This window comes from Rutidosis leptorrhynchoides, chromosome 9 (assembly GCF_046630445.1).
Source record: "Rutidosis leptorrhynchoides isolate AG116_Rl617_1_P2 chromosome 9, CSIRO_AGI_Rlap_v1, whole genome shotgun sequence".
NCBI lineage: Eukaryota > Viridiplantae > Streptophyta > Magnoliopsida > Asterales > Asteraceae > Rutidosis > Rutidosis leptorrhynchoides.
In genome coordinates this window covers 106,045,428-106,072,935 of record NC_092341.1, presented here as the reverse complement: position 1 = coordinate 106,072,935, position 27,508 = coordinate 106,045,428, and the positions used below count along the sequence as shown (strand labels likewise).

Genomic DNA, 27,508 nt, shown 5'->3' with positions numbered 1-27,508 from the left:
TTCTGATAAGTCAAAACCCAAATATGAAATTGAATAAAAATGGTTATTATGTGGTGAACGGATATGTATATCGGTGGATGTAAACAGGATAGTAAATGACCGTTCAATCAGATTCAAAGAATGTATAGTGTAACTTATTAATGTGTAATCTTAAATATTCCTCGGGTATTACCTACCCGTTAAAATATTTTCATCATTAACAGTTTGTACAAAAGAATTTTTAATTACAATCTTTATGAAAACATATATACATATATATTTTCTTCAGATGTAATCATGAATTTAATGAGTTAATATGATATTAAACTCATTTGATTTACCGTTAAAATTAGAATACATAATCTCTAAAACATTATAAATTATATAATCGTCACGTAGAATGAAGATAATTGATGTAGAACGATTCGTAGAACGATAATTATACTCGAGGTACAGAATGAAATGTTGAGGCATGGATTGTTGATGGTACTGTTGGTGCCGATGATGTTGCTGAAGCTGGTAAATTTTGCACCATATTCTCCAAATTGATTACTCGAGCGCGAAGTTCGTTGACTTCTTCTATTATTCTTGAATGATTGTCGGTCAGAACAAGCGGGTGAATAAGGTTTAGAATTGTGGATAGAATATAATCGTGTCGAGCTATTCTGGAAATGAGAGAGTAAATGGTGTTTCGGAAAGGTTCGCCGGTAAGTGCTTCAGGTTCTTCACCATGAGGGCAATGTGGTGGGTGGAAGGGATCGCCTTCTTCTTGTCTCCAATGATTAAGTAGACTACAAACTCATCAGATGAATTGGGGATGGATGATTGGTTGATTCATTCTGGTGACACTGCTTTCGGAGCTTAGGTGAAACTCCATATCGGAATAGCTGTCGGAATCCGAGGAATTCGAACTGGTTGAGGGATTCATCTCATACGATCAGGTGAAGGATTTTTGATAAGAAATAGATTATAGGATGTAGATTAGTACCCTGCAATACATAATTTACATATGCATATATAATACTAAAATCCCATAAGTTACGGAGGAATCTATGGAAGCTGTCAGGCAAAGCTAACAATAACAGATACGCTAAGATATGAATTTTGTCTATACACTATCGATGCACTAAATGCAGTAAGATGTGTCTAGACTAGGAATGATAAGCAGGTAATTTCCTAAGGGTAATAAGTAGATGATTTTTCGACACGAATGATAAGCAAAACTTTTGACATGCAGACACGGTCGAAGTCCAGACTCACTAATGCATCTAAGTAACTATCTGTTAGACACACTAATGCAAGACCTGGTTCGCTAAGACCACTGCTCTGATACCAACTGAAGCGACCCGTCCTAATCCACCTGGACGAAGTCATCAACATCTGGTCCCATTGCGAGGTACTGACATAAATATGCCATGTACGACTCTAAGTAATATCTTTAAAATGAGCAAATGCACAGCAGAAGATTTCTTTCATACCTGAGAATAAACATGCTTAAAAGTGTCAACCAAAAGGTTGGTGAGTTCATAGGTTTATCATAACAATCATTTCAATATGTAAATAGACCCCAAGATTTCCGTTTATAAATATATGTACACTCGCAAGTGTATAAAACCGTTCTGCTTATGTTGAGGCCTCAGTAACCAACCTTAATAATAATATAATAAGTCATCTTCGCAAAGATGGATACGTACACTTGCAAGTGTATAAATAATCCTCGAAGTACTAAACATCCGCCCACTAGTTCTTATGTCTAGTGCAGCCTACAGGATGGGGGTGTTAAGCCCGATAGATCTATCTTTAGGATTCGCGCTTATATGCTCTTATAACATATAACTAAATTACCTAGCACATCAATTCGCAGAATATCATTTTTAATCACTTGTCTCTATTTCGTAAAGCATTTATAAAAGCAGCGCATGTATTGTAACATCCCACCTTTTTCCGTTTACTTTTCCGTTATACTAATATAAAGTCCGTTATATGTTTATAACATCTCCCGTTGATACGCGTTTTAAATTATCTCGTTTAGGTAATTCCCGCACCCGAACGAAAGTTGAGGGACTAAACTTGACAAGGGATCAAACCCTTGACTAGGTCAAAGGGTCAAACCCCTTTCACCCATTCATTATCATCCCCATCTCTCTCTTTCTCTCTAGCAAGAACACACCCCCATTTACAAAATTCATTCAATCATCATCTAAATCCGATCTAGGAGGCTTACAACAAAATAAATTACATATTCGTGATCCTCTCTTCATCCTCTTCATTTTGGTACCAACTTCATCTCGTTTGGGTAACATTTCTAAAACTCTAGATTTCTCTAAATTCGTGTTTTTGACTTGAAATGGTGTTAGTTAGTGTCTATGGCTCATTGTGATGTCGTGTATGTAATTTGTATGCTCGATCTCGTTGTTTTAGTGTAACTAGCATGAACTTGAATTTTGGTGTGTTGTTCTTGAAATTTTGGATGATCATATGTTGTTAGATGTTAAAAGTTCATGTTCTAATTGTGTTCCTAGTATCATTAGCTTCGTTTTGATGTATAGGTTGATTAAGGAAACTCCAAGAACATGATTAGTGATTTTGTGAACTTGGATTAGGGTTTGATAAGCTTTAGATGAACTTTTGATGCACCAAATGCTATGAAATATTGTAGATAAGAATTTTGTTGCAATGTGTGTATGATTACCTTCGAAACGGCATATCATACATGTAAATTGGTTGCCCGAGTCATGAAATGCATATTTGGAACTTGAACCTTGATTATGGACGTTTAAATGCGGTTTTGGGGTGTGTAAGTGTTGAATTGCTTGATGAAATGTGTCTAGGTGTTTTCCTCGTCAAATTACCTTTCCGGTGATATAAAATACATGTTCTAATTGTTTGCGGTTTGTAATTTGGGTTGGTTTGATTGTTGGTTCGTGCACAGGACCTGGAAACCAATCGGGACGCCGTCTAGCTTCTCGGGACGCCGTCCTAACCTTCAAACCGGGACGCCGTCTAGCTTCTCGGGACGCCGTCCCAACCTTAAAACCGGGACGCCGTCTAGCAATTTGGGACGCCGTCCCATTGTGCTAAAACTGGCTGTTTGCTTTGGTCATTTGACATGAAAATGTTTGCTATGCTACGGACCTCCGATTAACATGAAACTTGGCCAACATGCTCATATATGATTATGTAACTTAGAAAAATTGTCGGATATCCAACCCGACCCCGTTGACTTTTCTGTTGACTTTGACCCGACCAAGTTGAATTTTAATCAAACTTAACCAAATAATTGTGCAATCGTTCTAACATGTTTTTATACTTGTACCTTGCATGAAACATGACAACTTGATTCACATGCTACATTATTAAGTCGTAACGAGCCATAGGACTAATTGAACATCTTTAACCTATCGTGTTTACCGTTATTGATACGACCTATTTGTTTAGGTCAAGACTAGCACTATCCTTCGCACACGTTATTTTGTGAAGTACTTTTCGTACGTGCACTCAAGGTGAGATCATAGTCCCACTTTTACTCTTTTTGAACTTATATTTGGGATGAGAAAACATAAACGATTCTTTTGAACTAAGTGAACACAAGAACGGGAAAACAAACATTCTACATACGAGTTTAGAACAAAATCCTCAATTCGATTATCATTAGTTACACTTGCCGGGTGTAAGCGAGAACTTATGTTATATGGCCATATGGGTTGACAACCCTCATCCTTGACGGTTCGCTACCGTCTACGGATGAAATATATTTTCGAGAATCAGTGTTTGTTCTAGCACTAAGTGATGGGGTATACAATGGAAGGAATGTTAAGCTTTGATAATTGGGTGCTCGTGAAACAAACTTTTGGAATGTATTACTATTATTCATTGATGCAAATCTTGTGGTTCACTTGTACTTACTTACTTAAACCTATGATTTCACCAACGTTTTCGTTGACAGATTTCTATGTTTTTCTCAGGTCCTTGAACGATACATGATACATGCTTCCGCTTATTGTTTGATACTTGCATTGGATGTCGAGTATATGTGCATACATGGAGCGTCTTTTGACTTTATTTAAAACTGTGTCGCATAGGATTTCGTTTGTACTTAACTTTGTGACGTAACTTTTGGATGAACAATTCTTGTAAACTGGGGAACAATCTTTACTTTTGAAATGAATGCGACATCTTTTAGTCAAACGTTGTTTTAAAGACTTATGACCACGTAACGGGACCTAAGTAGACGGCGCCGTCAAACATGTTTTGGTCGGGTCGCTACAGATGGTATCAGAGCGTTGGTTGTAGGGATTTAGAGTTCATTAGTGTCAACCCCGAGTCATAGGGTACATTGGTGAGTCTAGACTACAACCGGCATATAGACTTGAAGTAGGAATTACTTGACTACTTGTGCATTTATACTCGAACGCTTCTACTCATATCTACTCTTAGTTCATCTTAATCTCACGTTGTTTAATTTGATTGACGCGCCACCTTGACTATATGAAATGATGTCGAATGCACATATGAATCAGGGTAATATAATTTTCGGGATTATATTACGGTGACTCATATGAACGTTCCGACATTATGACATAAAGAATTTAAGGCGAGTCGAGGAAAAACTTCTCTTTATCTTTATTCTATATCACGGTTAGTATTATTGAGAATACTAATCAATGATATTCTTGTGTCTTGAAGGAATAATGGCTCCTCGTCGTGTACGCCGCAATGAAACTCCCGAACAAGCTCTCGAACGGATGATAGCCACCGCCGTAGATGCGGCCATGGCCGGTCACTCATCCAACAACAATAATAATAACAACCACAACAACAACAACAACAACAACAACAACAACAACAACAATGGAGCCGGAAACTCAAACGAGGGATGCTCCTATAAAGCTTTCATGGGGTGCAAACCTCACACTTTTGATGGAACCGGGGGACCGGTCGTGCTCACCCGATGGTTTGAGCAAACGGAAGCCGTCTTTAGCATAAGCGGTTGTCGGGACCAAGACAAGGTCAAATACTCCACTCACACTTTCTCCGGAATTGCTCTAACATGGTGGAACACCTATGTTCAATCGGTGGGTACCGATGAAGCTCATGCCCTCTCTTGGGCCGATCTAAAGGAAAAGATGATTGCTGAATATTTCCCGCGCGAAGAAACCCGAAAGCTTGAGGAAGAACTAAGAGCTTTGAAAGCGGTCGGAATCGATCTTAAAGCTTATAATCAATGCTTCGCCGAACTATCCTTGATGTGTCCTAATCTTGTTAACCCCGAATCTCAAAGGATTGAGCTCTACATGCTCGGTCTTCCAAAAAGCATCAAACAAGGGGTGATGTCATCCAAACCCACTACTCATCAAGCCGCTATGAACATGGCTCGCCAACTAATTGAAACGGTTGACGAAATCGTAGTTCCGGCACCTAAGGCCGAGGATAAATCGGGCGGCAACAAAAGAAAATGGGAAGCTCCCCAATCAAGCAACAACAACTTTGCCAAGAAATCTTTCACTTCCGACGGCAAGAAGGGTTATGCCGGGAATCTACCTCTTTGCAACAAATGCAACAAACATCACTTTGGTGAATGTGGCAAGTTAATTTGCCACCGGTGCCAAGGAGTTGGTCATAAGGCCAACGATTGTAAAAGTGCCACTCCCGTTGCTCGAAAGTGGCCCAATGCACCAAAGACGGGCACTTGTTACGAATGTGGTCAAACGGGTCATTATAGAAATGCATGCCCGAAAAGGAAAGATAACACCAATACGCGCGGCCGAGCTTTCAACATCAACACCGAGGAAGCCCGGGATGACACTGAACTAGTCACGGGTACGTTTCTTCTCAACAATTCTTATGTCTCTTGCTTATTCGATTCGGGTGCCGACAAATGCTTTGTATCCAAGACTTTGACTCATTCTTTTAGCACTCCACCTCTTCCATTAGATACCACTTATACCATTGAAGTGGCTAGCGGGAAACTATTAAGTGCCGACACATATTACCGGGGGTGTACGATAAACATTTTGGGTAAGGAATTTGAAATTGATTTGATACCCATAGAACTAGGAAGCTTTGATGTAATAATCGGTATGAATTGGTTAGTCAAAACGAAATCTCACATTCTTTGTGATCTTAACGCAATCCGAATTCCTATCGAGAATGGTGAACCTTTGATCGTCTATGGCGATAAGAGTTGCACCGGACTCAACCTCGTTTCGTGCCTTAAAGTTAGAAAACTACTCCGTAAGGGTTGTTTTGCGATCCTTGCCCACGTTAAGAAAGTCGAGTCCGATGAGAAGCACATCGATGATGTGCCAATTGTTAATGACTATTCCGATGTATTTCCCGACGAATTGCCGGGTCTTCCGCCTCATCGACCGGTTGAATTCCAAATCGATCTTATTCCGGGAGCCGCACCCGTAGCACGTGCACCATATAGACTCGCTCCATCTGAAATGCAAGAATTGCAAAGTCAAATCCAAGAACTACTTGATCGAGGTTTTATCCAACCTAGCCATTCACCTTGGGGCGCTCCGATTTTGTTTGTTAAAAAGAAAGACGGATCCCTACGAATGTGCATTGATTATCGTGAACTAAATAAATTGACGGTTAAGAACCGATATCCTCTTCCTCGCATCGATGACCTCTTTGATCAACTACAAGGGTCTTGTGTATATTCGAAAATCGATCTCCGCTCGGGTTATCATCAATTGAGGGTTAAGGGGGAAGATGTCTCCAAAACCGCTTTCCGAACTCGTTATGGTAGTTATGAATTCCTTGTCATGCCATTTGGTCTCACTAACGCACCGGCGGTGTTCATGGATCTTATGAACCGCGTGTGCAAACCGTATCTCGATAAATTCGTTATTGTGTTCATCGATGACATATTGATTTATTCTAAAAATGAAGAAGAGCACGAACAACATCTCCGACTTGTGCTTGAACTCTTGAGACAAGAACGACTTTATGCCAAATTCTCCAAGTGTGAATTTTGGTTGAAGGAAGTTCAATTTCTTGGTCATGTTGTAAGTGATCAAGGCATTAAAGTCGATCCCACAAAGATCGAAGCCATTAGTAAATGGGAGACTCCTACTACTCCTACTCACATTCGTCAATTTTTGGGTCTCGCCGGGTACTATCGTAGATTCATCGAAAATTTCTCTTTGGTTGCACGTCCTCTAACCGCATTGACTCACAAGGGAAAGAAATTCATTTGGGCGACCGAACATGAATCCGCATTCCAAATCTTGAAAACGAAGCTAACCACCGCTCCTATCTTGTCACTTCCCGAAGGCAATGATGACTTTGTTGTATATTGCGATGCCTCAAAACATGGTTTTGGGTGTGTATTGATGCAACGAACGAAAGTCATTGCTTATGCTTCTCGACAACTCAAAATTCATGAACGAAACTATACGACACATGATCTCGAACTCGGAGCCGTCGTCTTTGCACTTAAAATGTGGAGACACTATCTTTATGGAACCAAGAGTACTATTTTTACCGACCACAAAAGTCTCCAACACATTTTCGATCAAAAGCAACTAAACATGAGACAACGACGGTGGATCGAAACTTTGAACGATTACGATTGAGAGCTTCGTTACCATCCCGGGAAGGCAAATGTAGTAGCCGATGCCTTAAGTCGAAAAGAAAGAGCGGTGCCTCTCCGTGTCCGAGCTTTAAACATCACCATTCACACCAACCTTAATAGCCAAATTCGGGTAGCCCAAGATGAGGCTCTCAAGGATGAAAACCTTTCACACGAGCTCTTGAACATTCTCGTCTCTCGATTCGAAATTAGGGAGACCGGACTCCGATATTACGCCGGAAGGATTTGGGTGCCTAGTTATGGGGATCTACGAAGCCTTATTTTAGATGAAGCCCATAAATCACGATACTCGATTCACCCCGGTGCCAATAAGATGTACCACGACCTTAAACAACTATATTGGTGGCCGAACATCAAAAGGGACGTAGCTACTTATGTTTCCAAGTGTTTGACATGTTCCAAAGTCAAAGCCGAACACCAAAGACCGTCCGGACTACTTCAACAACCCGAGATCCCGCAATGGAAGTGGGAAAGGATAACGATGGATTTTATCACCAAGCTACCAAAAACGACGGGCGGTTATGATACCATTTGGGTTATTGTTGACCGTCTCACCAAATCCGCACACTTCCTTGCCATGAAAGAAACGGACAAAATGGAGAAACTTGCACAACTTTACATTAAGGAGATCGTAGCCCGACACGGTGTACCTTTATCGATTATCTCCGACCGAGATGGCCGTTTCGTTTCTAGATTTTGGCGTACATTGCAAGAAGCGTTGGGAACGCGTTTAGACATGAGCACCGCATATCATCCTCAAACCGATGGACAAAGCGAACGTACAATTCAAACCTTAGAGGACATGTTACGAGCTTGCGTGGTTGATTTCGGAAAAGCTTGGGACAAGCACTTACCTCTCGCCGAGTTCTCTTACAACAAAAGTTATCACGCGAGTATTAAAGCCGCACCTTTTGAAGCGCTATATGGCCGCAAATGTCGTTCACCTCTTTGTTGGGCCGAGGTAGGCGACGTGCAAATCACCGGACCCGAACTCATTCACGAAACCACCGAGAAAATCGTTCAAATCCGAGATAGGCTTAGGACGGCCCGAAGTCGTCAAAAGAGCTATACCGACAAACGACGCAACGATCTTGAATTTCAAGTCGGTGACCGAGTAATGTTAAAAGTCGCACCTTGGAAGGGTGTAATCCGTTTTGGGAAACGCGGGAAGCTAAATCCGCGGTATATTGGTCCTTTCGAAATCTTGGAGCGTATTGGAACCGTTGCTTATCGTTTAGATCTTCCGCCTCAATTGAACTCCGTTCATCCTACCTTCCATGTATCTAACTTGAAAAAGTGTCTTGCCGAACCCGATATCGTCATCCCTCTCGAAGAACTTACTATTGATGACAAACTTCATTTTGTGGAGGAACCGGTTGAAATTGTGGACACCTCCGTTAAGACATTGAAACAAAGCCGAATCCCGATTGTCAAGGTTCGTTGGAATGCCAAAAGAGGACCCGAGTTTACTTGGGAAAGACAAGATCAAATGCAAAGGAAGTATCCTCATCTATTTGTGAATTCAGAAACGCAAGATCTCGAGGAAGAAACAACGACTACTACGCCTACTTAAATTTCGGGACGAAATTTCTTTTAAGGAGTAGGTAATGTAACATCCCACCTTTTTCCGTTTACTTTTCCGTTATACTAATATAAAGTCCGTTATATGTTTATAACATCTCCCGTTGATACGCGTTTTAAATTATCTCGTTTAGGTAATTCCCGCACCCGAACGAAAGTTGAGGGACTAAACTTGACAAGGGATCAAACCCTTGACTAGGTCAAAGGGTCAAACCCCTTTCACCCATTCATTATCATCCCCATCTCTCTCTTTCTCTCTAGCAAGAACACACCCCCATTTACAAAATTCATTCAATCATCATCTAAATCCGATCTAGGAGGCTTACAACAAAATAAATTACATATTCGTGATCCTCTCTTCATCCTCTTCATTTTGGTACCAACTTCATCTCGTTTGGGTAACATTTCTAAAACTCTAGATTTCTCTAAATTCGTGTTTTTGACTTGAAATGGTGTTAGTTAGTGTCTATGGCTCATTGTGATGTCGTGTATGTAATTTGTATGCTCGATCTCGTTGTTTTAGTGTAACTAGCATGAACTTGAATTTTGGTGTGTTGTTCTTGAAATTTTGGATGATCATATGTTGTTAGATGTTAAAAGTTCATGTTCTAATTGTGTTCCTAGTATCATTAGCTTCGTTTTGATGTATAGGTTGATTAAGGAAACTCCAAGAACATGATTAGTGATTTTGTGAACTTGGATTAGGGTTTGATAAGCTTTAGATGAACTTTTGATGCACCAAATGCTATGAAATATTGTAGATAAGAATTTTGTTGCAATGTGTGTATGATTACCTTCGAAACGGCATATCATACATGTAAATTGGTTGCCCGAGTCATGAAATGCATATTTGGAACTTGAACCTTGATTATGGACGTTTAAATGCGGTTTTGGGGTGTGTAAGTGTTGAATTGCTTGATGAAATGTGTCTAGGTGTTTTCCTCGTCAAATTACCTTTCCGGTGATATAAAATACATGTTCTAATTGTTTGCGGTTTGTAATTTGGGTTGGTTTGATTGTTGGTTCGTGCACAGGACCTGGAAACCAACCGGGACGCCGTCTAGCTTCTCGGGACGCCGTCCTAACCTTCAAACCGGGACGCCGTCTAGCTTCTCGGGACGCCGTCCCAACCTTAAAACCGGGACGCCGTCTAGCAATTTGGGACGCCGTCCCATTGTGCTAAAACTGGCTGTTTGCTTTGGTCATTTGACATGAAAATGTTTGCTATGCTACGGACCTCCGATTAACATGAAACTTGGCCAACATGCTCATATATGATTATGTAACTTAGAAAAATTGTCGGATATCCAACCCGACCCCGTTGACTTTTCTGTTGACTTTGACCCGACCAAGTTGAATTTTAATCAAACTTAACCAAATAATTGTGCAATCGTTCTAACATGTTTTTATACTTGTACCTTGCATGAAACATGACAACTTGATTCACATGCTACATTATTAAGTCGTAACGAGCCATAGGACTAATTGAACATCTTTAACCTATCGTGTTTACCGTTATTGATACGACCTATTTGTTTAGGTCAAGACTAGCACTATCCTTCGCACACGTTATTTTGTGAAGTACTTTTCGTACGTGCACTCAAGGTGAGATCATAGTCCCACTTTTACTCTTTTTGAACTTATATTTGGGATGAGAAAACATAAACGATTCTTTTGAACTAAGTGAACACAAGAACGGGAAAACAAACATTCTACATACGAGTTTAGAACAAAATCCTCAATTCGATTATCATTAGTTACACTTGCCGGGTGTAAGCGAGAACTTATGTTATATGGCCATATGGGTTGACAACCCTCATCCTTGACGGTTCGCTACCGTCTACGGATGAAATATATTTTCGAGAATCAGTGTTTGTTCTAGCACTAAGTGATGGGGTATACAATGGAAGGAATGTTAAGCTTTGATAATTGGGTGCTCGTGAAACAAACTTTTGGAATGTATTACTATTATTCATTGATGCAAATCTTGTGGTTCACTTGTACTTACTTACTTAAACCTATGATTTCACCAACGTTTTCGTTGACAGATTTCTATGTTTTTCTCAGGTCCTTGAACGATACATGATACATGCTTCCGCTCATTGTTTGATACTTGCATTGGATGTCGAGTATATGTGCATACATGGAGCGTCTTTTGACTTTATTTAAAACTGTGTCGCATAGGATTTCGTTTGTACTTAACTTTGTGACGTAACTTTTGGATGAACAATTCTTGTAAACTGGGGAACAATCTTTACTTTTGAAATGAATGCGACATCTTTTGGTCAAACGTTGTTTTAAAGACTTATGACCACGTAACGGGACCTAAGTAGACGGCGCCGTCAAACATGTTTTGGTCGGGTCGCTACATGTATTCTCAGCCCAAAATTATATATTGCAAAAGCAATTAAAAAGGGAGCAAATGAAACTCACTATACTGTATTTCGGAGTAAAATACATATAACGTCATTGAACAAGTGAAAGGTTGACCTCGGATTCATGAACCTATATTAATTATATATATTTATATGTTGGTCAATATTTGTTTAATAAATTAGGTCAAGTCATAGTGTACTACAATCCTAATGCTCGAGACTAATACACAAAAGTCAACAAAAGTCAGTTTGACTCAAAAATGTTTTTCTAAAATTTATACATGATTAATATATACTGTATATATCGTCGTTTTATATTTTTAAATAATTTAAAAAGATTTACTAGAGTAAATAATATAATTCTTTTATTAATAAATATAATTTTATATAAAAATATACTTTTATATATCTTAAGTAATAAAATTTATAAAGTTCATTTGATATCATAAAAATATTATGATAGGTTTTATTAAGATAATTATATTATTTGTATTACATATTTATTTGATAAAATAACATTGGTAATAATAATAAGTAAAAGTTATATTATTTTGTAATAATAATTGTAACGACCCTGGAATTTCCAACATTTATTTATTAATAATTATTATTATTAATACGTGTGATTAAACGAATGTATGTTATTACATTTACATGTTGCCATAACTAAACGTACTTGACTTTAATTGCCCGAAACGTCTTTGTGACACCCGAGACTTACACGAATAATATTTTTAGATATTATTTACATTCATGATTAGTTTTATTAATCATTTTAATTAACTAAGGTTGTTGGTCAATTACTTGGGCTTTTGTTGGACTTTATTTGTTAATTATTGAACTTGGGCTTTGTTAGTGTAATGGACTCATGATATTGGGCTTCCAAGCCCACCCTACCTTTTAAGTGGACAAATTAGCCCACTCTTCCACTAGTAAGTATTACTTGAACATGGAAACTAGTTAGTTATATCAATTGGAATCTAGTTTGCTCATAATCCCCATGAACAACCATCCATTAACCAACTTTGTAAGCTTTAACATGCTTAAGACTAGTGTGTAATTTGCTCCTCCCTCCTCCTCCAAAAAAACCGCCGGCCTCCTTTAGTTGTAGGGGAGTTTTATTTTTTTTTTACTACTTCATTACTTGTAAACTCATTCTCACACTTCACTTCAAACTTACCTCTCATAATTCTCTCAACTTTTCCTCTCTTTTTCTCTCTAGATTGTAAGCATTATGAACTTCTTTTCTTCCTTTTCTTTTCTTACAAAACCGTGACATATTCACCTCTAATCATCATCATCATTTGTTGTTTGATACTTGTTGTTCATTGTTGTTAGTTACTTGTCTTTGTTAGTTAGTTACTTACATGTTATTATGAATCAAACTCACTAGTTTGTTCATCACTTTATCTTGTATTAACAAGAACATTCAAGAACTAAACTCTCTAGTTTAGGTTCTACATATACTTTCTTTAAAGATTGCAAGTTCATGTGTTGATTAAAATCATACTTGTGATTCATAAAGTAAACTTCAAGTTTACTTTCTTAAAGATCAAACTTTGGTTTGAATCTTTAAAGTATGAACAACCTTGAACTAACTACTTGTCTACTTAGTTTATTTCTTTATATTATGCACTTTAAATTCATGTTTGTTGGTTAAAATTGGTCAAGTGTTACTAGTTAACTTTGATCTCATTTATCTTGAACAAAAGTTAACTTTAAAAGTCAAAGAACATGTAAGTAAGTTTTCTTTAATTATAACTTTGTACACTTATGTTAGATCTAGACTTTTGAGTGTTGGATCTTCAAGATCAAACTAAGAACTATGTTCTAAAACTTAAGATCTTGATGTTATAAGTTTACTTTCAAGTTTGTAACTTATTATTAGCTTTAAAGTTCATGTATGTGTTAGATCTAAGACTTTGATGTAACTTTGGTTCATCAAACACTTACAACTCTTAAGTGAAGTTGTGCTACATGTCTTGGACTTGCACAAGGGTTATGATGGTCAAAACTTGGTAAATATGATGTAAACACATCAATGAGTTGTACACTTGAAGCTATAGGCATCAAGGATGAGAACCATGATGAACATCAAACACCAAACCCACCGGAACCCATTATTTTTCTGCTTACTGTTCTCTGCCTACTGTTCTGCTATTTATGTAACAGACCAGTAGACCTGGGCTATTGTGATTATGATTTTCAAATAGCTCTGTTCGAGTAGATAACTTTTCATATAGGACTCATCTTAATCCTAGTTACGGTTTAGGATTTATGGCCCTCCGATCGTCACTATGTCCTTTTAACGTTGTGCAGAAATTTCTGACCTACTCGCACTTAGACCGTCTCCACGGTCAAACGAAGACGAGTTTGCTTCTGTAAATTTTACCACAACTAAAGGACTCATAGATGGAGCCATGGCCACTGGTCTCACCTTAATTCAGTAAGGGTAGAGGCCGTGGTGACTGACTGAAGTCAGCCTTTGTTGTAAACTACTTTCATAAACGAAACTTACTTTACGCCTTTTGTTTGATGATGAATGATGATGATCTTTAAGACCTTATTTACATACTTTTAAACCTATTCGGATGATTTACTGACTTAGTACTATTTGACTTAGGTTGAGGACCCGTTCGGGCAACCTTCATTACTTGCTTACTTTCCGAGTCATACTTTACCGCTACTTTATCATTGTGAGTTATAGCATTCCCTTTTTACTTTAACTTATTTTGGGAACTGAGAATACATGCGGATTTTATGTTTTACATACTAGGTACGAGTACTTAAACTTTATATATGTGTGGGTTATATAACGGCATAAACATTCCCTTTAGCTCGGTAACGTTTAATCATTGGTTTTTGAACCGTGAACGCGAATCTTAGATATGGATACATAGGGTTTGACATCCCCACTCGGGCTAGTAGCGCTAGCATTTAACGAGTGTTTAATACTTCGTAAACATACGCACTTGCCAAGTGTACTTTCAGGGGGTATAAACGTTAAGTTAGTTACCGAGTGCCCACGGTTGAGCATATACTTAAACATACTGATTTGGATTACTGTTTTGAAACGCTCTTTGTAGCACTGAAATCTCGTGGCCTACCTTACATTGCTATTATACTTAAACTATAGCTCACCAACATTCGTGTTGACATTTTTAAGCATGTTTTTATCAGGTGCTTAAGGTTACTTGCTTCCGCTGTTGTACTAGTCCTGCTGTAGACACCCGCTGCTTTAGAGATGTCACTGCATGAACGTTTGTTTGCATTCAAACATTATTACTTTTGAAACAATGATTTGTAACGACCTATGGGGTCACGTACTATTATTCATGCTTGCTATTCGTAGGAGCATACTTTTGATGTAAAACATTCGACGTTGGTTATGACGTCACTTTTATTATGAATGCAAACTCTTTTTGAAATCGCATATAGTACTTAACCTTGTAATGATCCTGTTGTTGATGGTCCGTACATGATGATTTAGTACGGGGCATCACAATAATGATAATAATAATTTGATAAAAACTAGAACGACGATAATAACGACGATGAAAATAATCATTTTTAATAACAATATCAAAAATTCAATTGACTATAACTTCTAATCCGTTCATCGAATCCATTCGACATCTAAAGGAAAAGTTCTTAATTTTTCGCTAGCTTTCCAAGGACATGCATATCTTATACCTTACTCAACCGCAGGTGTAACTAATTCAAAATTCAACATAATCTATCTAAGGGTAATATCAAAAATACAAGCATGCATAATCCTATATTCTCGAGCACTAGTCAGGGATACACTATTAGTATGTAAAAATTTATTTACGAGTACTCACGTATCAATATTGAGATTCAATATTGCAGGAAAGGTACGTAGATAAAACGGAGATGATAAACACTAAATTGACCTCATGAGCATGCCCATGAACCATACCCATCACATCCATAGCTATAACCCATAATTTCCTTAGCCCTATCCTACTCGAAAAAAACTTATTTTGAAATCACACGAGCAGAACTTCGTCGTAGTATTTTATGTATAATACTAATAATAATACTAATGCTACTAATAATAATATAATATTTAATAATAATAATAATAATAATAATAATAATGATAATAATAATAAACTAAATAAATATAACGGAGTATATATGTAGAGTTAGAGAGATAGAATGAGATAGAATGAATTGAACCAGATTTCGAGCGATTTTAAAGAAGTTTTTTTTTTTTTCGCGCATGCTTCCAGCTCATAAAGGTTGCCGACACTCTTATAGTACGCATCTTATATTACATGTTGTAATTTTATATATTATTTAATATATATTATATTTAATCTTTAGAATTAATTAAATATTATATTATATTTACGTGCGTAGTAAAAATGTAATTTTTACTAAAATGACACGGACGTGATCTCACGACTCATGTACCACTTTCGGTTTTTCGAGTGCACCTTCGTACGTTTAGAAAACTAGCCTTTTACGTTACGCGACGCGTATCCTTATTAATAATTTGACTTTCTCATCAACAAATTACTTTATAAAAATGTAGCTTATATAATTGAGTGTTGTGGTCATTTGCTTCTATAAATCAGTGACTCGTTGTTCATCAAAATATGTTATTTTAAATTAAGACGTTTTATGACTAAGTAAAAATATATATATATATATTTTTATTTAAAATTCTAAATTTGTACATAATATATAAATGTTTGAAATATTTATTTACTGATATAATATTTAGTCTTTCAATTCCAATTACATTTCAAAGTTTTTAAATAATAGTAGTTATGTTACCAATTAATGTTTTTAAGATAACAACTAACGAGTTGATTTATCGAGAGACACGAGTAAATCAAGTAAAGTATGCATTTGAATTTTAAAAGGAAACGATTACTAACTTTTGAATATCTCTTGTAAATGATACTTTGGCAAATCACTTTTACCAACTATTCCGAATACCTTTAAAAGGAAAAGGTTTTCTAAATCAAAGTGGACCTCTTAATAGAGACTCGTAATCATAATTCAATGTATTGTTAAATCACTAATTTGATAACATCTTCTAATTCCATCGATAACTATTTGAATATATATATTTTGAGACGATTACGTTTATGTAAAGTATTATACGTTTAATACTTTGTTGACGTTTTTAATTTAATATATTTACACATAAACATATCTAATCATATACGTTCATTTAGTGATTCGTGAATCATTGAAATTTGGTCGAGGTTAAATGAATGTATGAACATAGTTTAAAATCCTTTATATTTAATTTAGCAAACTTTGCTTATCATGTCGGAAACATATAAAGATTAAAGTTTAAATTTGGTCGGAAATCTCCGGGTCGTCACATATCCAGAAGTGGATTTCATGTTATCTTTGTTTCCTGCCATATCTGAGTCTGTATAACCAACAAGCACCGGCTCTCCATTTCCGAATGTGATACCTAACTTTGAAGTACCTCGTAAGTATCTCATAATCCATTTAACTGCTTCCCAATGCTTTTTACCCGGATTTGACATAAACCGACTAACAACACCTACCGCATGAGCTATATCAGGCCTAGTACACATCATAGCATACATCAAGCTACCAACCGCTGAAGCATATGGAACTTTATCCATCTCCTCAACATCCTCATTTGAAGTGGGACAATCTCTATCTGTTAGCTTAAAATTGTTAGTAAGAGGAGAACTAACCACTTTAGCATTCTCCATGTTGAATCTACTAAGCACCTTTTCAATGTATTGCTCTTGTGATATATGTAACGTCTTAGCACCTCTATCTCTAGAATACAAATGCCAAGAATCTGTTTTGCTGGTCCCAAGTCTTTCATAGCAAAAGACTTGCTCAATTCTCGTTTCAACTGCGCAATTCTTTTAATATTTTTACCAACAATCAACATATCATCAACGTATAACAACAATATGATGAAATCATCATCACCAAACCTCTGAAAGAAAACACAATGATCTGAAGTTGTCTTTCGGTAGCCTTGCTTTCCTATAACCTACTCAAACTTCTTATACCACTGTCTCGGTGCTTGCTTCAACCCATATAGACTTTTCTGAAGTCTACAAACATAATTTTCTTTACCCTTAACCCGAAAACTTTCAGGTTGCATCATGTAGATTTCCTTATCCAAATCACCGTGAAGAAAAGCAGTCTTGATGTCTATCTGTTCAACCTCAAGATCAAGACTAGCAGCTAACCCAAGAACCACTTGAATAGATCCCATCTTCATGACCGGAGAGAAAATCTCATCAAAATCAATACCCTTTTTCTGGCTAAATCCTTTAACGACTAACCTAGCTTTGTACCTTGGTTGTGAAGTAAGCTCATCTGTCTTCACTTTGAATTCCCATTTGTTTCTCAAAGCTCTCTTGCCTTTAGGTAACTTCACCAACTCATAAGTATTGTTCTCTTATGAGGAATTCATTTCATCTTGCATGGCTTCACCCCACTCCTTCTTATGCTCATCTTTCATAGCTTCTGCATAACACTCTGGCTCTCCCCCATTAGTGAGTAATACATACTCATCAGCAGAATATCTAACAAAAGGATGACGGTCTCGGGTAGATCGCCTAAGTGGGACAAATGGGGGCACATCTGCAACTGGAATCTCTACCTGCTCCGGAGCATAATCATCATCAGTACCATGTTCATCATTATGAACATCATCTCCAACATGTTGTGGAGTAACTCGATCCAAATCAACAAGATCAGCACTAGGTTGAGGAACTGAATCTGTCTTATCAACATCTTTTAACATCTGATCTTCTGTAAACACAACATCTCAGCTTCGTACGAGTTTCTTCTGAACTGGATCATATAATCTGTACCCAAAATCATCTTCACCATAACCTAGGAATACACATGGCTTAGTCTTCATATCAAGCTTTGACCTTTCATCTTTGGGAACATGAACAAATGCTTTACATCCAAAGACTCGTAAATGACAGTAAGAAACATCTTTGCAGCTCCAAACCCTGTTAGGAACATCAAAACGCAAAGGTACATAAGGGGTTAGATTAATAATATGAACTGCCATATTTAAAGCCTCACCCCAAAAGGAATCAGACAACCCTACATGTGAAAGCAAACATCTAACTCTCTCAACCAAAGTTCTGTTCATCCTCTCTGCTAAGCCATTCAACTGAGGTGTCTTTGGTGAAGTCTTTTGATGCCGAATACCATTCTCCTTACAATAAGCATCAAAGCTCCCAATGTATTCACCGCCATTATCAGTCTGAATACACTTAAGCTTCTTCCCCATTTTCCTTTCAACTAGTGCATGAAATTCCTTAAACTTTTCAAATACTTGATCCTTTGACTTTAAGGTATAAACTCACACCTTCCTGGAATGATCATCGATGAATGTAACAAAGTAGGAACATCCACCAAGTGTCCTAGTCTTCATAGGCCCACACACATCCGAATGTACTAGATCAAGTACGTTCTCCATTCGAAAAGGAGAATGACTCTTAAACACAACTCTGGTCTGTTTCCCTGCCAAACAGTGAGAACACTTACTCAAATTAATATCACTAACATCCGACAACACATTCTTCTTAAATAAGATAGACATCCCTTTTTCACTCATGTGGCCAAGTCTTTTATGCCACAACTCGGTAGAATCAACATTGTCAACTGCGTTAACAATGTTCTGGATGATCTTCAGACGCGTTATGTATAATCTTGAGTCTTTCTTGCCTCTTCCCACTATCATAGAACCAAGAGTTAGTTTCCAAATACCATTATCAAAACCGTTATAATAACCATCATCATCAAGAATGCCTGTTGAAATAACATTAAGTCTCATATCCGGAACATGTTTTACATTATGCAAAACTAACTCCATTCCCGTGTCAAATTTCAAACAAACATCTCCAATACCAACGATCTTTGATAACCCAGAATTACCCATCCTAGCATATCCATAGTCACCTGGAGTGTAAGATGAGAAGTGATCTCTACATATTGCAACATGACATGTAGCACCACTATCAACAATCCAACTCGTGTCATCATGAGTAAGATTGATCATATCATAATCAATACAAACAAAGAACTCATCCGTGATAGCATTAACTTCAACCTTATCATCATCACCACCATCACTTCTCTTTTGTTTATTCTTGTCATATGCCTTTTTCTTCTCATTTTTTAACTGTGGACAATACCACTTTGTGTGCCCTTTTTTACGACAATGATAGCACTCAACATTAGAAAACTTTCCTTTTCTTGAGCTACTACGATTCTTGCCTCTTTTACCATGACCTCTACTATGACTTCTCCCCCGCATTTCTGTGACCAAGATATCTGACTGTGAAGAGGAACCTTGTGACTTTCTTCTCATCTCTTCATTCAAAATACTACCCTTAGCCAATTCCATTGTGATAGTACCATTTGGTGCAGAGTTGGACAAAGATGTCCTAAAAGTCTCCCAAGAGTCCGGTAATGTACCAAGTAACCAGAGACCTTGTATCTCATCTTCAAACTTGATACCCATACCTGCAAGCTGATTTATAATACCCTGATATGCATTTAGGTGATCTGTAATAGGAGTCTCATCATGATACTTCAAACCCATCAACTGTTTAATTAAGAACAACTTGTTATTCCCAGTCTTTCGTTCATATAACTGTTCAAGCTTTTTCCATAAGGCTTTAGCATCAGTCTCCCCAGTAATATGGTTCACTACATTATCATCAACCCACTGCCGAATATACCCACATAACTGTCTATGCAAAATTTTTCATTGAGCTTCAGACTTACCCTCAGGCATACTCTCAGTAAATACAGGTAAATAATAATCTTTCACATAAAGAAGATCCTCCATTTTACCTTTCCAAACATGATAATTTGAACCATTTAAACTAACCATCTTACTTGTATTAGCTTCCATCTTTCACACAAGTCAATCAAAAAACCTTAAGCTCTGATACCAATTTGATGGGAAAATAATCACAACGGACAATCTACAAAGCGGAAACAAACCCGTTTGACCAATACTTTCCCGACTCGTATGAACCCGTGAGGATGCTAACAAACAAGCTATACCAAATCTAACCCAAATCAGTAGCTAAACAATACCAAATCAGTAGCAAATCAGCAAATAAATATAATCAAGCACACACAATACACACAAGACTTTTTACGTGGAAAACTCCTCAAAATCGAGAGTAAAAATCACGGGACTCGTAAGCCACTTAAACTTCACTATCATCAACAAGGAGAACAATACAATAGGTCTTCTCTAGATCATCTAGAGGTATATAACATCGTCATACTCTTGAACTACAACAATCAGCAAGTATATGAACAACCTAAAAGACAAAAGAGGAATTATCTCACCCAAATTCAACGGTTGAAAATGTTGGCCCTAATGTCAGAAAGACACAGTCCAAAATTGAAGAAGATTCAACGGTCGGATCTCCAGGGATCGTCGATTTACTGGGCTGCTGTACATAAAAAAGGGAATTGAGAAAACACATTTTTTCTTGAAAACTTTCTGCTCTCTTAATGACTAACAGCTGCACACTTTGAGATATTAATGATGCCTTCCAATGTTGACCAGGTCAAACAACATCTTGGGCTTATTTTGTTGGGCTTTGGGCTTGGACTAACACTTGCTCATAAATGAAAACCAATTAAAACCCAACAGATAGATGATGAAACTAAAACAAGAATTTAGCTAGTGATGAACTGTTATAACAGATAGCGGTTTTCTAAATATAGAAAAGAGTAATTTCATCTTCATCATCTTTATATCATATATAAATTCATCTTTTACATTACTTTTATACTTTCACATTTAACTTGTTTGTCAACCAATACTTTTTTTTTTTTTTTTTTAAATTGCAAATTAGACATAAGTAACAATTTGAGATATTCTGGCTGTATTCCCCATGTAAAACAGGTGATCAAAAACTTTGAACTCTTCACATGAAGTTTGATGCAAGTATGCAACATATGATAAACATCATGACATAAATAGCCGAAATATGATCTCAAAAGGAGGTCAAAAGTCTCAAAAGCCTCCAAAAAGAAGTATTTTAAGACCATAATTTGCGAATTTCGAGTCTTTTTTGTCCTTCCAAAAGGATAATCTTAAACATGCTTATCCCATGGTTGAATAACATGTCTATATATAGCTACGCAGATACATTTCTAAATTCAAGGTGACAAATTGTTTTCAGACAATAGTAATAATGGACGGAAAAAGGTGGTGGTTTATGGTGGTTGTGGTGGCGGCTTGCTGGTGGAATGGTGTTGTAGGACAAGCTCAGGCACCGGCGATATGGGTGATGGGAGACTCGTTGGTGGATAGTGGAAACAATAATTTCTTAAATTCGGTTGCTAAAGCTAATTATTATCCTTATGGTATAGATTACTATCGCGGTCCTTCGGGTAGATTTACTAACTCAAGAACTTTCAGTGACCTTCTTGGTACGTCCCAAATTAATTTACATTTAATTATTTGATTTCCTAAGTTTTAATATATTTGATCTTTTTGTAAAAAAAAAAAAAAGTAATAGGGTAACTTTTGTTGATTGTCCCATAATGCTTTTCGAGTGCAGGAGATTGGCTAGGCATAGCGGCTCCGCCTCCATTTTCGGATCCTTTGTCGGCAGGAAATAGGATCCTTGGGGGTCTCAATTATGCTTCTGCTGCTGGTGGTATCATTGATGAAAGTGGTCAATACTATGTAAGTTCATACATTTTGACTTGTTTTGATACTAAGTTATTATCATCTCAACATACCCTAGAAGCATTTCTTGGATTGACGTGGGTAAGGGTGTGAAGGAAACTGTTGGGACGTGTATATCAGAGTAAAAATACTCCCGGGAGCCAGAAAACCTTATTCGTATATGATACTGAGATGCGTATATTATTTGAATATGTGAAACTTAAAGTGTAAATGTGAAATCCCATGATATGAGTATTCGTTTTTTTTAGCAAAAAAAAAAAAAAAAAAAAAAAAAAAAAAAAAATGCCACAGAAGATGATCTAGGTGATGCTATATTTATAGTGATATGTTAAAGAAGAAAACTTGACAATAAAACCAACAATTTTGACATAAAGAGTCAATTTTAGATATCTGTGAATGATACAATGTCCCAAACTTTTTACTCTACATGTCTTAAGTACTTCTATTTTAAACATTTACATTGCTTTCTTGTTGACAGTTTATATGAGTGTAAAGGGTCATCTAATATGTTATTGTAGTGTACAAATTACAAACGGGTTATGTTTACCGTTGTATCTGTTTTGTATCCTGATGATATTCGGATCTGTTTATTTATATTATCATTTTTTCGCAAAACAAAAAAATGGCTCTATTTATTATTTCAATTTCAGGGAGATCGGTTTAGCTTGAACCAGCAAGTTGTAAATTTTGAGACGACGTTAAGCCAATTAAGGAACATGATGAGCCCTACAAACCTCACTCAACTCCTTTCAAATTCGATAGTAGTCATGGTTTTCGGAAGCAATGATTACATCAACAATTACCTCATGCCAAACCTCTACGCATCAAGCCGCAATTACAATCCCCAAGCGTTTGCCAACCTACTCCTCAACCATTACGCACGTCAACTTCAGGTATAACTTAACTTGTCGTTTCGTTATCTATCCTTTCTTCACATTATTATCGATCATTATTAACATTATGAATAATTTTGTATATAGGCGCTATATAGTGTGGGATTACGAAAATTCTTTTTAGCAGGACTTGGGCCACTTGGGTGCATTCCTAATCAGTTAGCCACTGGTCAAGCACCGGCTGGAAGATGTGTAGACACAGTGAATCAGATTATAGGACCGTTTAACGAAGGCCTTAGAAGACTCGTTGGTCAGTTTAATGATGGTTCGCACCCTGGAGCCATGTTTGTCTATGGAAACACATATGGTGTTTTTGGTGACATCTTGAATAATCCTGCAAGATATGGTATGAACTTATTAATCTTTATCATCTATGTGTCAAATACACAAATTCAAAACCTCTATAAAAATTAACTTACATATCTTATGTGGATTTCTAAGTTAGCCCACGTAGGTATGAGTCAAGCAAGACACATACTCTGCGGGTATACCCATCAATTGATACCTATAACTTGAAAAATGAGTCCATTGGGTTAGGTATTTAACCAACTGGTCCATAAGAAAGTAAAAGAATGGGTCCAATTTAGACCCATGTGAAGCCTAACAAGTATATATATAAGGTTCAACGGGTATTTACGAGATTTCAATAATATTATTATCTAGAGGTTTTATGAGTTTAATAAATGGGTCTTGACTCAACCCGAACCGGATAATTTAAAACTGACCGGTTTGACCCATCTAAAAATATGACCCATTTGACCCATGACCCGTTTCGACCCAAACCCATTCGGGTCTCGACCCAACCCAACCCATTTGCCAAGTATAATCGCGGGTAACCTGAATAGTAGTTTACTGAAATATTTTTTATTCTGGACACAGGGTTTACTGTGAGAGATAGAGCATGTTGTGGATTAGGGAGGAATCAAGGACAAATAACATGTCTTCCATTATTAGCACCATGTTTCAATCGCGATCAGTTCGTGTTTTGGGATGCTTTTCACCCGACTCAAGCTGCGAATGCTGTTCTTGCTCAGAGAGCATACTCTGGATCCACAACTGACGCATATCCAATCAATGTTCAACAATTGGCACAATTGAGGTTATGATTAAGTTTTTGCTTGTGGTTTTGGTTTTGGTTTGTGAGTTGAATTGTAATTTCTAAGTGTTTGGACAAAAAGAATTTAATGTTGGTGTTTTTTAGTTTTGAATAATGTTGAACTAAAAAGGTTGTGATGTTTACTATATTAATATTAAAGGACTTGTCTCTTTGGGTTAAAGTGCATGGCATGGATTATAACAGGACGGAAAGAAAAAAAGATTACATATTTAAAGTATTGATTGCATTTCAACTTGCTAAGGTTTATAGACTTTTTATAAGTTAATTAACAATTAAGGAAATTGTTACGAACCGATTTTATATGTGAATCTGGAGAAAGCATATCAAGTTAGATTTAAAGCTTACCCAAAAAGAAATTGTTACACTGAAGACTATGGTGAACTATATAGACTGCTGAAGTTTTTTATTTTTATGGATTTAAATCGATTAAACATTGACAACAGTTTCTTGATACTCTGCTAGAAAATTGAAAACTTTTGCTTAATAAGATTTTATACACAAAAAACACGCCATCTTTAGAGGTTTGGAATCTTGTTACATTATATACTAGTTTTATGAGCCCGTCCGTTGGACGGAAGTTCTAAAAGTATGATTTCGCAACTATTACATATTAAGATGAACTGTAATTTAATGCCCGTCCGTTGAACGGATGTTTCAAGAATGATTTCTCAAATGTTGGATATATAACAAAAACATAAAAACATAAGTACATGTTATGAGCCCGTCCGTTATACGAAAGTTTCAAGAATATGATTTCGCAAATGCTGGATATGTAAAAAAAACAGAAGTACATATTATGGTGAAGTTCGTTGCTATTTTATGAGCCCATCCCATGAACAGATGTTCTAAGAATACAATTTAGCAACTATTGAATATATAACAAAAGCGGAATACATATCATTGTGAAGTTGGAGTTTAAGATTTTGAAATTATTATAGTGACATTGAATATATAAATTAACTACTTCTAAATTCGTTACTTCATAACCTATACATCCAGTTAAAATGATAGTCGTACAATTAATATGATTTAATGATTAACGATTAATACAATTTGTTATCTTGATAAAAGAATTATTTTTCAGATATAAAATGAATTTCTTGACTTTCTATGGTTATTACGATTATAATCTTTATATATTTATACATATAAAATAAATTTTGTAATATATTATGTAGGATAAAATGTATATTTTCAAATTATAATTATAAATATATTCAAATGGAAATCCACAAAAGTTACTGTTTACTTAGTACAGCCCCGTAATAAAACCCAACTCCAGGGGTAGAGTTAAATGATAGCAGTCCCCATAACTTTCTCCATACGTTTTTAATACTTTAAATATAACAAAGCCTAAATATATAACAAACACATCACAGTTGAGTCGCTTTCTGTCCACCTACAACATCTAGTGCACCCAGGTTTGAATCCTGGTGCCTTTTCCCTTTTTCCCTTCAACAACTACATGGGTTATATTTGTAATTTTTTCACCCTAAACTCACCCACATAATACATATATGCACCCCTAAAAATATATACATTTGATCACCATCACAATAAATTCAACATTTGATCACCATCACAATTTGATTTGCTTTACAACTATAACAACTCAATTTTGAAAAAATCGTACGTGTATCACATAAATTCAGATTGTACTTATATATAATTTTCTACTCTATTTATTTAATAAACAAATACATGGATAAGTTTTGATTTTTATGTAATCTCCTTAAATATACTACGTAGTATATAAGATAAGTATAAATAATCTGTTTGATTCAATTTAAATATAATAAACTATATAACAATAATAATCTAATTAATAATTTCTAAATTTATAACAAGTCGCCACCTAAGCAATTCATACTCTTAGTTAACCGCAAGCCGACACATAAGCAAATAAAACCTGGATTAATAATAGACTGACACGTAAGATTATTGGCACGTGCTTTATAATAATGTATATGTATAGATAGATAGATAGATAGATAGTTTATCTGCGTGCTATTAATAATAACAATAAAATCTTACAACATGAGAAGATAAACTCCATATTATAAGTTCAACATAGATAGATGATGATGTGTTAGTGTGTTTCTTGAAAAATCTTACAACTTGAGAGATGAGTTACAACCTGGGGTGGGACTATTTGTAAATATTTGTGGATATTCGTTATATAGGTGTGTTTTGCCTTATAAAAAAAAATAGTACTATTATGATATGACATCCATTTGTAGGTGAAGTTGGTGCAAGATAACTGATCAAGTTTTTGCAAAAATATTCAAAATTTTCACAAAACCTCCAATGTCAAGAAAAATTAAACATGTAACATATGGGGTTATAAGTTGTGGGAAAAATTGGTAGAATGTGTATTAATCCCAAATTTTGGACAAAAATATCTATATTTGTTTCATACTTTTTTATGATAGTTTTGAAACGATGTATTGTAAATTGTATGTCCAAAATTATTCAAAGGTGAATGAGATACAAATTCTCAAGGAAAGGTCCATGAACAAGGGATTCAAGCTATTTACTTTTTTCTGTATAAGTTGTGTTTTCATTTGTCTCTTAATGGGAAGGAGTGTCTGAGTCTATGTCTCCTAGAAACACACCAATTTTCAAATTAAGCGACAAAGAAGCAACAATTTTACTTACTAAATTATGTATAGAAACGGATCATTAAGTGGAAAGTAAACATGCCGATCTAATCACAGAAATAGGCCTTATACCGACATGGGCCATATGACAAACAATGGCCTTATTGAAGACAGTACATGTATCAATTCTCACCCATTTGACCGCATATGGGTTAGTGACAGTTATGATCATTCGGCGGTAGACGGGTAGAGTGACAATCTTAACCCATCTTATTTGATCCATGACCCAGTTCATTTAATCTTCATTTCAGTTACATGTGTGTGTGTAATATAAAGTAATCCATAATTCATAATAGAACTAATAAGATATTTAGATTATGCTTAATACAATCAGTTTGATTTGCTGATTATCAACAACTTCACCTTCACCTTCACCATTAAAGACAACAACCAACAAACTGAATACACGCACACACTAAAGTTTCCTCTACTGCAATTTCAGGCAAGTGTTGGTTATCCCAAAAGTATGCCTTCTAATAAACTTTAATTCAGTATTTTTTTTATTACATAATTCAATTTCAAATGTTCACTACTTCGTATGAAAATCACCTCCCTTGATTTCTGCTTATCT

General features: G+C 36.2%; 1 protein-coding gene across 1 annotated transcript; it reads left to right on the top strand.

Moving 5' to 3' along the window:
- The first annotated feature begins 21,767 nt into the window (after positions 1-21,767).
- Positions 21,768-24,266, top strand: LOC139867654 (GDSL esterase/lipase At1g71250-like). Its single transcript, XM_071856018.1, has 5 exons — positions 21,768-22,005; positions 22,137-22,264; positions 22,918-23,160; positions 23,248-23,506; positions 24,040-24,266. Exons 1-5 carry the CDS (start codon positions 21,768-21,770, stop codon positions 24,264-24,266), a joined length of 1,095 nt encoding a protein of 364 aa, XP_071712119.1.
- Positions 24,267-27,508: the final 3,242 nt, after the last annotated feature.

What these genes read in the sequence shown, in the direction of transcription:
- LOC139867654 (XM_071856018.1), top strand. Translation starts at nt 21,768, where the DNA reads ATGGACGGAAAAAGGTGGTGGTTTATGGTGGTTGTGGTGGCGGCTTGC. An exon ending in ATGAAAGTGGTCAATACTAT is followed by an intron (nt 22,265 to 22,917) that starts GTAAGTTCATAC and finishes TTTCAATTTCAG; the next exon opens with GGAGATCGGTTTAGCTTGAA. An exon ending in GAATAATCCTGCAAGATATG is followed by an intron (nt 23,507 to 24,039) that starts GTATGAACTTAT and finishes TTCTGGACACAG; the next exon opens with GGTTTACTGTGAGAGATAGA.